The sequence below is a fragment of the Amblyomma mixtum genome, chromosome 2 (genome assembly GCF_055824585.1).
Source record: "Amblyomma mixtum isolate Tamu chromosome 2, ASM5582458v1, whole genome shotgun sequence".
Taxonomy (NCBI): Eukaryota; Metazoa; Arthropoda; class Arachnida; order Ixodida; family Ixodidae; genus Amblyomma; species Amblyomma mixtum.
This window is the reverse complement of record NC_143013.1, coordinates 283,682,272-283,696,167: the sequence shown is the minus strand read 5'-3', so window position 1 is coordinate 283,696,167 and position 13,896 is coordinate 283,682,272. Positions and strand designations below refer to the sequence as shown.

The 13,896-nt window shown below is 44.0% G+C and overlaps 1 protein-coding gene across 1 annotated transcript; it reads left to right on the top strand.

The window, feature by feature from the left end:
- Positions 1-1,459: 1,459 nt before the first annotated feature.
- Positions 1,460-12,441, top strand: LOC149364278 (fidgetin-like protein 1). The gene is made up of 15 exons (XM_089570066.1): positions 1,460-1,661; positions 2,607-2,683; positions 2,772-2,825; positions 3,390-3,478; positions 4,232-4,511; positions 5,944-5,996; positions 6,232-6,299; positions 7,423-7,588; positions 8,176-8,276; positions 8,404-8,483; positions 9,288-9,358; positions 9,845-10,006; positions 10,119-10,174; positions 11,411-11,675; positions 12,235-12,441. The coding sequence occupies exons 1-15, from the start codon at positions 1,486-1,488 to the stop codon at positions 12,370-12,372; spliced, it is 1,836 nt and encodes a 611-aa protein (XP_089426192.1). The 5' UTR covers positions 1,460-1,485; the 3' UTR covers positions 12,373-12,441.
- Positions 12,442-13,896: the final 1,455 nt, after the last annotated feature.

Genomic DNA, 13,896 nt, shown 5'->3' with positions numbered 1-13,896 from the left:
TAACGACACCGCCTGCGGCAACGCCGCGCGACGAACTGCGCGCTGGTCCCAGGCTGCCCTAGTCGTCGCTAGGCCTATCTGGTTTCGCATTGAAACCGCAGCTAACGGCGCTTCGGAAGTTGCCTGCACTATAATAAAAGGCTTACTATTCACATCGCTTTACTGCGAACTCGTCCCATAATAAAAGATATGTTCGATTTCCACAATGCCTTCAGCAACGGAGCTAGCAGACGGTAGGCGAACCGCACCAAGTAGCAGCAGCACCAAATCGGCTGTTGGATGAAATTTGCTTGTATCGCAGTCATCACTTTTACCAGCAACTCGGTATTGGCCAACGATCGTCAGAAATTATGCATTTTTGACATGCATCTATCCAAGGGCTTGCTATGGACGAGAACAAACAATACTAGCGCGTTTTTCAGTCGTCAGTGGCCGGCATCAAGGCTGGCAGGCCGGTCCGGCGTGGCTCGGCCCCGAGCGCCCTGAGCAGCGCGCTGTACGGCATCATGATGCTGCCGCTCTCCGCACTCGTATTGGCTCCCGCTTCCCGTCGTTGCGTTTTCCGCGCGCGGCTTGTCGTAGACATCCAGCAGGTTGGACGCAGGCGACGAGCTGCGATCGGTTGTTACGACGTCGTTCACAACGGCGCGCCGCAGCGAATCGCACACACTTTTCGCACATGTGTCCCCGCCTTAAGGCTGAAATCCCATTTCGGCACTCATCCGCAAAAGTCGTTCCTTCAGCTCGGGGTCTATAGTACGAGAGAAGCCGCAGCGACGGTTGCGAGACACAGGTGAACATTGCAGACAGCGGGAAAGCGAGCGATCGAGCGCGTCAACCGGAAGTAAACAAACCGATCTCGTCGATGACGTATTTGTGGGCGGAGCATGGTCCCGGCCTGTAATCTTTATTTTTTTATGGTTCGCTCCGGTGTACGAGTTGAGAGGGAAAAGGCTGGTGGTCATTTTTAATAGCCATTATCTCTGGTTCCGCACAAGGTAGATCAAAAATTTTTGCGGTAGGATGATGGATCGTTCAATGTCTATCAATACTTCGACTTCTCTTTGCCTACATGGACACCGTTTCAGGGACCCTTTAACACGGTAGCGCAGCACGCGGGTAATGCAGGCGCCTTTTGCCATTTTCCTTCATATTGGAGAGTTCTCTCCTTCCTCCATGGCCTTTATCAAAACGTGATTATGTGAAACCAAGCGCTTCAAGCAAAGAAACCGAAACTGCAAATGTAGTTAAGGAATTTGTCTCAAAGTTTTTTACGCCCTTATTATGCTGCAGAAGCCTGTTTTATTTGTAACAAAAATTATTATTTTTCAGGTTTTTTGTTTAGGATAAGTAAGTATAAAATCAACGTCCCACTCTGTGAACCGACGCTACTAAGTGCAATGGCCATATCAGCATCAGCATCAGGCGTTCTTGGCGCGCATTTGAGCTTCATGGAGCAAGCGTGTTAGCAGAGTGGTGTTTAGCATGAACTCCGACGTGAGCATTTCAGACTCGCGTGCGGAAACGGACGAAGACAATACACAATCAGCGGCCTTCAAGCGGTTGCTGATGAGCATCGGAGAGTTTGGTGATGGCGAATTCTCCCTAGATGCGGCGCGCAAGCTGCACCGCCAAGTGCAGTACGCGAGAGCGTCCGGCATGTGAGTAAAGTCGGAAATTATCGCTATTCACTTCTCTTTTTTCTTTCATATTCTTCGATGCGATAATCTATGCGACGCGTTTTGCGAACTTTATGTGTGTAACTCATAGTGAATCTCAACGCGTCACTAAATGTACATTTCCCCATTTCACTTGATTCTGTTCAGTCAGGTACCGTTAGGAAGCACAGTTCCTGCAGTGTGCCGATGCTGAAAGCAACAATCAGTAAAAGAATCATGCAAAGTCTTTCTTTGCGGAGATAGTACACAGGCTGAATGTGTTTATTGCTTTATGTTTTGCTGGACGACAAGGTCAAGACAAACAGCTCAATGTCATAAATGTGTCACGGGTTTAAAGTGCGACAGCTCACACTCGCAAACACACAAAATAAAAACAAGGAAGCATGTGCTTAAAGGGGTAACGAATGCGTAAAGGTTCTGAAGGGAAAAACTTCGACTAGCACTTGCCGGGAAGATTATTAAAAGGCATTATATTTGAGAAAGTAGCAGTTGCGCCTAGTTACAGCGTTGTTGCATTTAATGCTATTGTATTACTTTGCCGTTAATCTTTGGTTTCGAAACATGTACTTTTTCTAGCTAGCACCTTTCTTACTGTACTTTCTTATTTTGCTTCCAAGACTAAACTGTTCTCCGTATTACTCATCAGGCTCTAGCACAATGCCAGGTGCTTTGAAAGTCGCGTATGCTATTGCTACCAGTTCTAATTTTCCTGCGTAATGTGATGACCCTGCTTGGTTATATGGTGTGTTTGTGAATGGTTTCTTCTCACGGAGTTCTGCACACTGTGTGTACCCTTTTTTATTCCTTGTGTTCTTGTTTCGGGTGCTATCTTGTCCCAAAACAGTCGTGTGCTCACTTGATCGTAAAAAAATGGAGGCTAAATAAACAGAAAAATTTTCTTCTGATTTACTGTGTTCTCTGTTCCAGTATTTCTGCAACCTGTGAAAGCTTGCTGTTGAATTATTTTGCTGAGAAAGGAAACAGGCATGTTGACAGTCCAGATGGTAAGAAATTACTGGTATCGGGCGTGAATGGTTTGTGCTGTATGCCTGTGGCCTCCTCTTATGTAACCTTACATTTATTTATACGTAGGCCTGAACAATTTTGCAAGTGCCATCACACATCCTGCTCAAAGCTCTCAAAACTGCAAGTATTTGTTTTGATTATTTGCATCTTCTCTTCATCTATTTTTGGTGCATAACAAAATTTTAACTTTACATGTGCTAGGGTATATGTGCATGAAAGCTCTCGACAGCATTTAGGGCACATACCAGTTGTGCAGTTCTGATTCTCCGAGAGTTTGGCTGTGCTTGAGAGCACTAGTACCGTTGTGATCAAAATTTTGCAGGGTGCGAGTGCGCAGAAAAAAAATTTATTTCGCGGCAGTCACATAGTCCAGTCATCTGAAACGTATCAAGGTGTGAGGGGACGTGCATGATCTATCTGCTCGTAACAGTACACACGACTGGATCACGAGGCAGAGCTAGAATAAACATTTTCCAAGAACACGCATCCTGTTAATTTTTGATCGTGATAGTACATGTCCACCTATGCCATAACTGTCACGCGATTTCTGTACTAATGCATTTAAAGGCCATAATGAAGGCTATCAAGAAGCAGTATACATCAGGATAGGCTAGTCTAGCTGTTATATTTTAGTGTACTTTATTTGAAGATGCCATGTAATACATTATTTTCAATTTGTTTCAGCTTCCCATGAGTGGCGCTCCGAGTTGGTGAACCTAAGCGATGAAGAACTTCTAGGATTTCTGCTCAAAAGCAGCAGCAGTGACCAAACTGTGAGACACCTTGTTTGCTTTGTTTGTATTGTGATTTTCTTTAATGCAACAACTGCAGCTTGCTGACATCATATGAAATATCTTAGTGCGCTTTAAGTTTTTATATTGTGACTGCTTTGAAACTAATTTTATCTAGTCTACCATTTGATATTTCCAACACCTTTCAGTACTAAGCTGTTTTTTCTTGTATTTTACTATTGGAAACTTCTGACCTGTGATATGCTAGTGATGTAGAGTGAGACACTCCTGGAAAACCTGAGGGGACTGAACGTTTCATAGACGTCTCGCACATCGTGTACCTAGGGGCTTCTGGACTGAGTGGTGATTAGCGCCACGATCCATCCCTATTGAAGTTTTTAGAGGACACTGGCCTTAAGGAACAGGGGTAGAGACACAATCACTTAAACCAGGGACTCAGGTGGAGCAATTGCCAATAGTCCGTTGTTAGGGTAATCCCGCCTGTACATTTACACCACCAGCAGCACCATTACCACCATGCAGAGACCACACTGGTATCAGCCTCGAACTATACTCTATCATCTAATATAATAGCCAGACATTTCATATAAGAACATGATTGACAAAAGCATTGTGGTTGTAACAAATGCTATTGTAACAAGCGTTTCTCAAAGTGTGTGTATAGTGAAGTCATTGACCTTAGAATACAACCTTTTAAGTAAAAAATATGTTATACTTAGAGACTACTGCCATGTTAATATACCCTTACCAGTTCTTGTTACGTTATAATTTCAGGAAGAAGACGATGCCAAGGATGAATATGATGGTTTTGTTGAGAGGGTGAAGCGAAATTTCTGTGTTGCAAAGAGGTTAGCTGGCACAGAAAGCAGGAGCGAGCCTTCCGAACCTCACAATGGCCTCCAGACTGTTGCCGCTGGCGAACATCCAGGCAGAAACAAATCTCCAAATGGTGTGTTATCAGTTTCCAGTTCCGCTGCCAATGGTGCTAGGAGAAATGGCTTGGATTCTTCATTTCGAAAGGATGCTCAACAGCGACGAAAAGCAAACTTATCAGGTGTGCATCTAGTCAAGTGTTCTTCCCATATATTTTTTTTTATTGTGGTACAGTTACCGTATTTACTCGCGTAATCCTCGCACTTTTTTTCCCTGAAAATCAACGCGAAGTTTGGGGGTGCGATAATTATGCGGGGAAAATTTTCAAGCAAATGTTTCGGAGTGTTAAATGAAAAGATGAATGGGTGCGAGATCGGGATTGTCAGGTCCGCTATTGTAAATATAACGAAAACATTACTTTCAAGCGGAACTTACCTTCATTATGAAAGTACAAGGTGAACGTAAGCTCAAGCTGCTAAAGCACTTTATTTGCCGCGCGCAACCTCCCGTCACTACTCGCGGTTTCTTCATCTTCCGATGCTTCTTCGTCGTCCCACACCAGGTGGTCCTCAGTCGCATCCAAGGCGTTCGAAATTCCTGTTTTTTTTGAAACTTCTGGCCACCATGTCTACATCAATCATCGCCCATGCCTCTGAGTTTAGATTTTTCGAACCTAAGCACCCCCTCTCAGTTTGGGCATTGCGTTGGGATCGCGATCGTGAAAAAAAGGGGGTGCTTAGAATCGATTAAATACGGTAGTTGTAGCCGCGGTCAATAGGTGGCGACCGCTACGACAAGCAGACGGCTCGCGGCAGTAATTTTGGGGGTGCGATGATTATGCGGGGAAAAAATTTTTCCCAATTTTTGATAGGCAATGTGGGGGGTGCGAGCATTACGCGAGTGCGAGCATTATGCGAGTAAATACGGTACTAAATCTCACATGTCTGAAGGGGTGCCTGATTCAAAACATGCAGTGACAGTACACAAAGACCTGATAATTAATGTAGCCTTTGGAAGACCTGTTCTCAGCTGTACAGGACCAGCAGTACTAAAGGGAACATTTGATTTTCAGTTAACCAAGATTTACTCTTCAAGAAATAATGAAAAGCAACCGTTTTATTTTTACTGCATAATTTTCTTCTCAAACATGGACCCCTGTGATGTTTTCTTTTTTTTTTCCAGGTTCTAGTAGAATTAAAAATAGCTCATTCTTAAAAGTCATCTCAGTGTTGCTTTTCATGTTGCTGCTACTTATATGCTCCTGCAATTTCAGCGCATTTGTTTACTCTTTATTGCTTTCTACCAGTCAGTTGAACGAAATTAATTGCGAGGTTTAACGTCCCAAAGCGACACATGTACTATAGCGAGGGGTGCTGTAGTGGAGGGCTTCGGATTAATTTAGACTACCTGGGGTTTTTTGTGCGCTGAAATTGCATAGCACAAAGGTGCCTTTTGCATTTCGCCTCTATCGAAACGTGGCTAGTGCAGCCAGGATTAAAGCTGTTTCCTCCGGCTCTAGCCGTACCTCCTGACAACTGAGCCACCGCAGGAGGTGTCAGTTGAATAGCATTGGACCAAGTTGTAATACTGTGTACTCCTGTTGCTTCCTACAGAATGCACGACAGCAGCCAGTGTTCCGGGTTTTATGACTGCCAGAGAGCAATTGGTGAGCATGTTTAGCAATTTGTGTCAGAAGTGAAAAGTGCATTTCAACTGTTTGAAACTGTGTTGAGCCATTTTAGCTTCTTTGCAAAGAGAAAAATTGCTGACATTCTCTTGTCTGCATAGCTTGCAATGAAGTTAGAAATGTGAGCACGTGAGCAGCTTTTGCTGGCCAAGTTTTGATGCTCATTAGCCGTGAGATGGTTCCTAAGTAATTATGGTGTACTGTTTTTTCACAGCTAGTTGAACAACAAAAGACCAATGGAGGAATGGCTCGCAGCTCTAGTACCAAAACCCTGGGAGGGAAGTGAGTCCTTTCATTTACACGTTCCTGCGCTGTTATTACTAAGGTTGTGCCAGATTTCTGCAGATATAATGCATACAAGGCTTTGAGTCATTCATTCTGCACTAATAGCGTGCTGATGTGAATATGGCTTCTTCAAAGGTTTAGTGCAGTATTCTTAACTCCTCTTTTGTGCTGTGACGAGGCTGCATGCATGAATTTTTTCTTGTTACAGCTGCAACATTGTCACATAGCGATGAAACAACCGAAAAGGTTTCCTGAGGTGATTTTAAAAATAGACCTTGCAGGTACCCCGAAGGACCGTGACACTATTTGGCTGTTGCATAATAATGCATTAAATTTGTAGAAGGGGCCATTAAAGGCAAGTTTAACAGCTCTGCATGAACTGTATGATAGTAGATTGGTAGTAGATCGGTAGTAGTAGAATGACAGTGGTAGAATGATAGTAGATTGGAGTGATGCCATTTCACACCTTTTCAGTTGTCTCTATTAGTGTGATGGCTGAGGGGTAACTGACATGGCCTTAAAGAGCCTTATCAATTGGCTTTCCCAAGTGAAGCCATTAGTAATTAATGCATAATACAGCTGAATACCTAAGGTGTTTTTTAATAATATACTAGTCATAATGTTTTTTTTTTTTGCTCAGAATCTTGATCTCAGTGACAGCTGAAGTTTTCACATTGGTCAGTCTCATGGTATCCTTATGCTTTTTTCATTTCAACACACATTCACAACAGCTAACCAAACTTTCAGTGTTCAGTGGACTTCTATGGATTACTAGTTAAGTAGGTGGTTAATGCTCTTATCTGAAGAACCTGGAAATTTTAGCTTGTGCTCCATCTGTTTAGGTAATGCTGCCTGAAAGGCACAACTCTACAAGATTCCATAAATAGCCCTAACTGGAAGAAGTTTGAAAATCCTAAACAAGAAAGGAGAATAAGGAGTAGTTGTCAGCATAGCTTAGAACCGCTGCAAATGTTAAAAAGCATTGCTACTTTACGTGAGACATGTGCTCGCCGTCAACATTTGCTTGGAAACATCTGGCCTGCCATAAAGTCTGTCTGTCTGTTTGTCATGGGGTTAGAAGCTTTTTCCTAAATAGTTCCGTGGGGTGTTGTCATTGCAGGAGAAGTCTAACAAGCAAGTTTGTGCAGCCTTTGCTTCGGCAAAATGGAAACAATTCTGCCTCCCCTACTGCTAGTTCATCCAGTGCTGAAACATGCGGTGGCTTGGAGGATTGTGAAGCACTCAAAAATATAGATGCTAAATTAGTCGAGCTAATAAAAAATGAGGTAAGGAAACATACTGCCTTTGTTGCAGTTTGTAGGATCATAAGTGCACATGTGGAGTGATTTTCAGGCTTGAATTTACTCTAACAGACATCTTCAGTACCTTTGAAGCAATGTGTTGAATACTACTGTCTAAGACAAAAACTTTGACCAAGACACATCTATTAACTGATGCTCAGAAGCTGCTTGGGGGCATACTGCTTGCATGCTACTGAAAATAGGAGCATGTGCTGTGTGCTCAGAAAAAGCATTGTTTCAACAATTTTTGCTATAGACTGAGTGGGTTGTCTGCAGACACCTTGGGTAGCAGTCTTTTTGTTCTGTTGTTAATTGCATAACGCTGCTCAGTCTTTTTCATCATTGGTCACACATGGGGAATCATGTGCACAACATGCTTCCCAGGTCTTGAAAATGCTGCAAGGTGTCTACTCAGTACATATTCTGTGGAAAACCAAAGTAATTGAGTGCACAAGGCAATCACATCCTTCCTCCTGTCCATGAAGTCGAAGGCCTACCCAAAAGTTGTATCATTGGGACAGCTTTGATGTGCTGAAGATAAGCTCAGTGAGTTTTGTCTTTTGCCCTCACAGATAATGGACAATGGCCCTGGTATTCACTGGGATGACATAGCTGGTCTGGAGTTTGCTAAGCAGAGTGTCAAAGAAATGGTAGTTTGGCCAATGTTGAGGCCGTAAGTATGCTATAGAATTTTTTTCGGTATTTGAACTTTCATTGAGCATTCTTTACAGCGAGCATTAGCAATTGCAGAAGTGAGACCAAGAAAGGTTTCCTTAGGTTACTTGACCCTTTTTCTGTAGGGATATATTCACAGGCCTCAGGCAACCTCCTAAAGGGCTGCTGCTGTTTGGTCCCCCAGGCACAGGCAAGACACTGATTGGTACGTCTTATCTAAATATTTGCGTCTTGTCTGTCACAATTTTTCACCCTTGTCTGGAGATACTGATGCTACCTGTGCAGTATGAGGGAACACACATGCAGTGAACTGCCAGGCCAGTAGAAAGCACAGCCACTGACAGAAAAAAAAAATCAATTCAAGAAGTGTGGTTTCTTCTAATGTTACACTTTTTACGACTGTTTGACATCAGTTGCCATGTTGGTGGGAGGGCTGCTGTGTGTATGTATAGCCAGGGTCCTTCAATAGCTTTCTACTGCTCACAAAAGTTTCTCCAAAGCTTCATATAAAGACAGAACCAGCTGCTGAGAGAGGTGTCGCCCTCAATAAGTAGGCTGCTAACCGCAGTCCTTCTAAGTGCTTCATACCAGAGCTGTCTATAAGAAAAGAGCGATTTTGGTTAGCATCTGCGAATTAGTTGCGAAGGGAGAGAAAACAAATAAATCAAATGCAAGTACCTGCCCCAGGCTATGTATGGTGACAGCCGCAGTACAGCCACACATGCTTGCGGTGTACTCTGTGGACTTTGTGTTTGCCTTGCTAAGCCTCAAACAGTGCAATGTGCACTTCCAGTGGTGCCGAAATCCATACAAACTGAAGCCTGTGCACCCTCTAATCGAACCTGCATCAAAGGACAGTCAATTCAAGTGAAATATGGAGCTCTCCCACAGCATTCTGAGCAGTACAAAAATATCAAAGGACCCTGAAAGAAATAAGCTTTACAGCTGTTTGACAGCCTGCTGACATCAACCTGACATCACTTGCTAATTTCTGCTTTCCTATGTGCAGGGAAATGCATTGCTTCTCAAGCGGGAGCGACCTTCTTTTGCATCAGTGCCTCATCCCTAACTTCTAAATGGGTAAAGTATTAACTGATGACTGTTGTGCATGACGGTGAATTTTTTTAATTCACACAATACATTTTCGCCAGCATGGTTAAGTGCTCAGTACAAGAATGCACTAGCGTGTGTTTGCTGCCTGGGTAAGACAGGTAGTCGTTTGCCTGAAAACTAGTTCCTTCTAATGGTCAGTAAAGCCACACAGTGAAATCTTCTGATAATAAAGGCAGATTCTTAGAATCCAGATTTAGTACTTTCACGTGTTCCTCATTAGCAACCAAAGCACAGGTCAGAGGGACGTCAGTTAAGCTCTTGAGATCAGCACTAGTAAGCTGTGTGAACGTAACAATTAAAAGATGAGCTAAAAAGACTAGCTTTGCCTTTTACTGACTGGGACAAGTTGGTTAGGCACCTTGAAAAGAAATGTCCATATTTTATGTTGTTTCTCTTCAAGACGTCTGGCGAGAAATTTGCTGATTTATCCAAGTCTCGCATTTGGCTGTGCAGGTCGGTGAAGGGGAGAAAATGGTTCGCGCACTGTTTGCGGTGGCGAGAAGCTGCCAGCCAGCTGTGGTGTTCATCGACGAGATCGACTCTCTGTTGTCACAGCGCAACGAATCCGAACACGAGTCTTCGCGGCGCATCAAGACAGAGTTTCTTGTGCAGCTGGTGCGTGCATTTTCTTGACCAAGAGCAGGCGAATGTGGCTATATCGTGTGGAAATCAATAACTTGGATGCTACAAAGGACCTGATTTGCATGCTCACAATGCTATGCTGCAGGACGGAGCCAGCACAAAAGGAGACGAACGGCTGCTCATCGTTGGAGCAACTAACAGGCAAGCATCTTTTTGGAGACTGTGGGGCTATGTGGGTCCTGCTATGAGGGAACAGGAAAGGTGCAGTAACTGCCTCGCTCTGTGTGAACAACTGAACTGTAACAAACAGAGTTGCAGTAGTGGAGGGTTCTGGATTAGTTTAGACCTCCTAAGCTTTAAAGGGCAACTGCAGCACATTTTTTTAGAATTTCGCAGTATTCAAATCTATATAGGCTGTAGGTAAAGCATGTCAAGTGTTTTTGCACTAGCATTTAAAATAGTGATGTAATCGACGAATGAATTTTGCGCTTTTCCTCAATGCACCAGAGGAGTGCAGAGAAACTCAGCGTGCCGTCATGGAAGGTATGATTTCAAATTACCGCTGTCGTCAGCCACACCCTGCCCCGACTCGTTAGACGCTGCCAAACAACTCTCTGCAGGGTTTGACTTCGGTGGCGTTGGTTTTTTTCCTTCAAAGCAGGCGTTCATGCTTTGGAAATGCACCGATACCTTCGATGACGTCGTCATGCGCCCCCCCATTTGGCGTTGTGCGCTGCGGAGAAGCTTGAAGGGCGTGCGGATTTTAATCGGCGATTACTTCACCATTTCAAGTGCTAGCCCAAAAATACTTCGCATGCTTTACCTGCAAGTTTCACACGTTCGACCCTCTTAAGCTTGTTGAATTCTAAAACCTATGCAGTTTCCCTTTAACATGCACAGATGTAACCATAGCCATTCAGCCACTGCAGAAATACAATACCGTTCCTAATTCTTTCTCGCCGCCGCGGTGGCTCAGCGGTTATGGTGCTCGGTTGCTGACCCGAAAGACGCGGGTTCAATCCCGGCCGCAGCGGTTGAATTTCTTTGGAGGAGAAATTCTAGAGGCCCGTGTACTGTGCGATGTCAGTGCACGTTAAAGAACCCCAGGTGGTCGAAATTTCCGGAGCCCTCCACTACGGCGTCTCTCATAGCCTTAGTCGCTTTGGGACGTTAAACCCCATAAACGAAACGAAACGAATTCTTTCTTTCCAGAAGTCTTTTGCCAGTGCGACCTTCACTGGGTAGCCCAGCTTTCATGATCAGATACAAAGGCATAAAGAAGCCGACAGGTTGTCCATGTCCCATCGTTCAAGCTGGCCTACTTAAACCAAAGCAAAACTCCTAACCCAGAACCATACAGTTAAACAGTGTGACCACTACTGATGTTTGCGAATGAAAGTTAGAAGGGTGTCTCCTGCATTTGGTTCTTGGTCGCAGGCCTAAAGAGCTGGATGAGGCAGCCCGTCGACGCTTGGCCAAGCGCCTGTACATACCGCTGCCCGAAAAGGCGGCACGGCGTCAGATGGTGTGCCGGCTACTGGCGCAGGTGAAGCACAGCCTCAGTGACGAGGACATTGACCGAGTGGCCGCCCTGACCCAGGGCTACTCGGGTGCAGACATGGCACTGCTCTGCAAAGAGGCTGCCCTGGGACCCATCCGGAGCCTCAGCTTCGAGGCCCTCCAGCATATAGAAGCACAGCAGGCAAGGATGCTGTTATTTGAAAACTGTGCGGACCATTTAGTCACAGAAGAAATACAAATTGCTAGGAAACTTCATTGGATATTTCGCTGGGCATCGTTCTTTGGACTGTTCATTAGAATCACCTGTTAACAGAACTTTTAGCTAATCAAGATGTATGGGCCTGTAATGTGTTCTTTGTGGTTTAATGCATTTTTTTTTTACACTGCAGCTGATCACCATTGTCAAAGCAAAACTCATTAATTCAACTTAAGGGAGTGAGTTTTAATGTGCTGCGGCTGCAGAAGTATAAATAGTAGCTTTTGTGTACTATGTGTTTACAGCACAGCAGAGGAAAGCTGCAGAGGACTAGTGCAACTGCTAGGTGTTCAGTTTAGCATTTCCAACATTATATTCGCAGCGAAACCTGACGAGTTCAGTTTGATTTCTCCAGTATTAATTCCCCCGATCCTCTTAGATTGGGAGAAAGACGAATTTTTATTTGCCATGAAAGACTAGTGCCTTTGGCATATGAGGTGATAAGCCATGACCTCACGAAATTAATTAAAACTCAACTTTGCAGGTTCGTCCGGTAGCATTCCAGGACTTTGAAGAGGCGTTGTGCCAAGTGCGAGCCAGCGTGTCTTCGGATGACCTGCACGGTTATGTTGAGTGGAACTCAACATATGGAAGCACGCCAGTACTACCGGCCACAGACTAGCTCATGCTTGTGAAACCAGTTTTAAATGTGGCTCTGAGGAAGTGCTCGAATCTGTAGATATGTTAATAAAGTTTCAGTGTTGCATAGTGTACAACGGCATTCCGTTTCTATCAGTGATGTGCCAGAATATTGTCACTATGGCAGCTGCCAGAAATATACGCAAATACTAAAAAAGTGGACCTTGTTTCTACTGCACTGCTTCACTAAAGGTTGAGCTCTCATTTAGGGAAATGCCGTCGATGTCATCAGCCTGACTACATCCACTGCAGGACAAAGGCCTTCTCCCATTTCCCTCTTATTAGCCCTATCCAGAGGCAACAGGACAGTATTAACTATGGAGTGCATATTGCAACTGCGCAAAATGACACAGGACGAAGAGAGGAAAGCACAGGACAAGACGCGGAACTTCAACTAAAGTTTACTACAGGAAAACCACATTTATACAGGAACCATAATCACACCTGATAAACAGCAGAAACCATCAAATAACACAGGCATGTGTGGCACAAGTTAGCATCTAGATAGTTTAACTCTTTCTTAGATAAAGATAAGTGGAGCTGATGCACTGATATCTTTATCTAAGAAAGAGTTAAACTATCTAGATGCTAACTTGTGCCACACATGCCTGTGTTATTTGATGGTTTCTGCTGTTTATCATGTGTGATTACGGGTTCCTGTATAAATGTGGTTTTCCTTGTAGTAAACCTTAGTTGAAGTTCCGCGCCTTGTGCTGTGCTTTCCTCTCTTCGTCCTGCGTCGTTATGCGCGGTTGCAATATGCACTCCATTTTCAACCACCAACTAGCCCGCCTTCACTTGTTACAGTATTAACTGCTGGTCAGTTCATTAGAGAGAAATTCAACCTGCATTTGAATAAATTAACATGGTAGATTTCAATACCTAGATATCTGATTTAGCACAACCTGACGACTGTGTTGTTCCAGACACTCCCCGGATGGGTCAATATCATTCCTTTTACAAGCTCCTTGAGAAACTCCATTTGTGTGCTCCCAGTTTCTCTCAACCTATGCAAAACTACATGAGTGCACTACACTTCTTTCTAATCAGCCCAAGAAAATTTAAGACCATTTTGCGCGGTACCTGGCCAAAATAAGGGATTCGTTCCTCATATGCAGGATGCAGCTATTGGGGTGCAATGGGCTAGTTACTAGCAATACAGATCGCATGAATATACTGCCATGTAAATTTGCACGCAAAGGTCGAAACATGAAACTACAAAAAATACAAATACTTTACATAGTACATAGAGTGTACTCTCGGCATATAGTGAGACTTCACAGGCAAAATAAATGGCACCTTTTCCACGATTTCCGAGAGCACAATGGAGGTTTGTGGTGTCAAACATACTGCATCTTCAAAAACTTGGTGCCCAAGTGAAAACACGTCATCCACTGCTGAACATGAAAATGCACAAATGCACATTGCCATTCCGATAAATTTTGACAACACATAGCAATATCCAAAGCTAATGCATCGAGTACGTACACACAAATGCACACAAGTG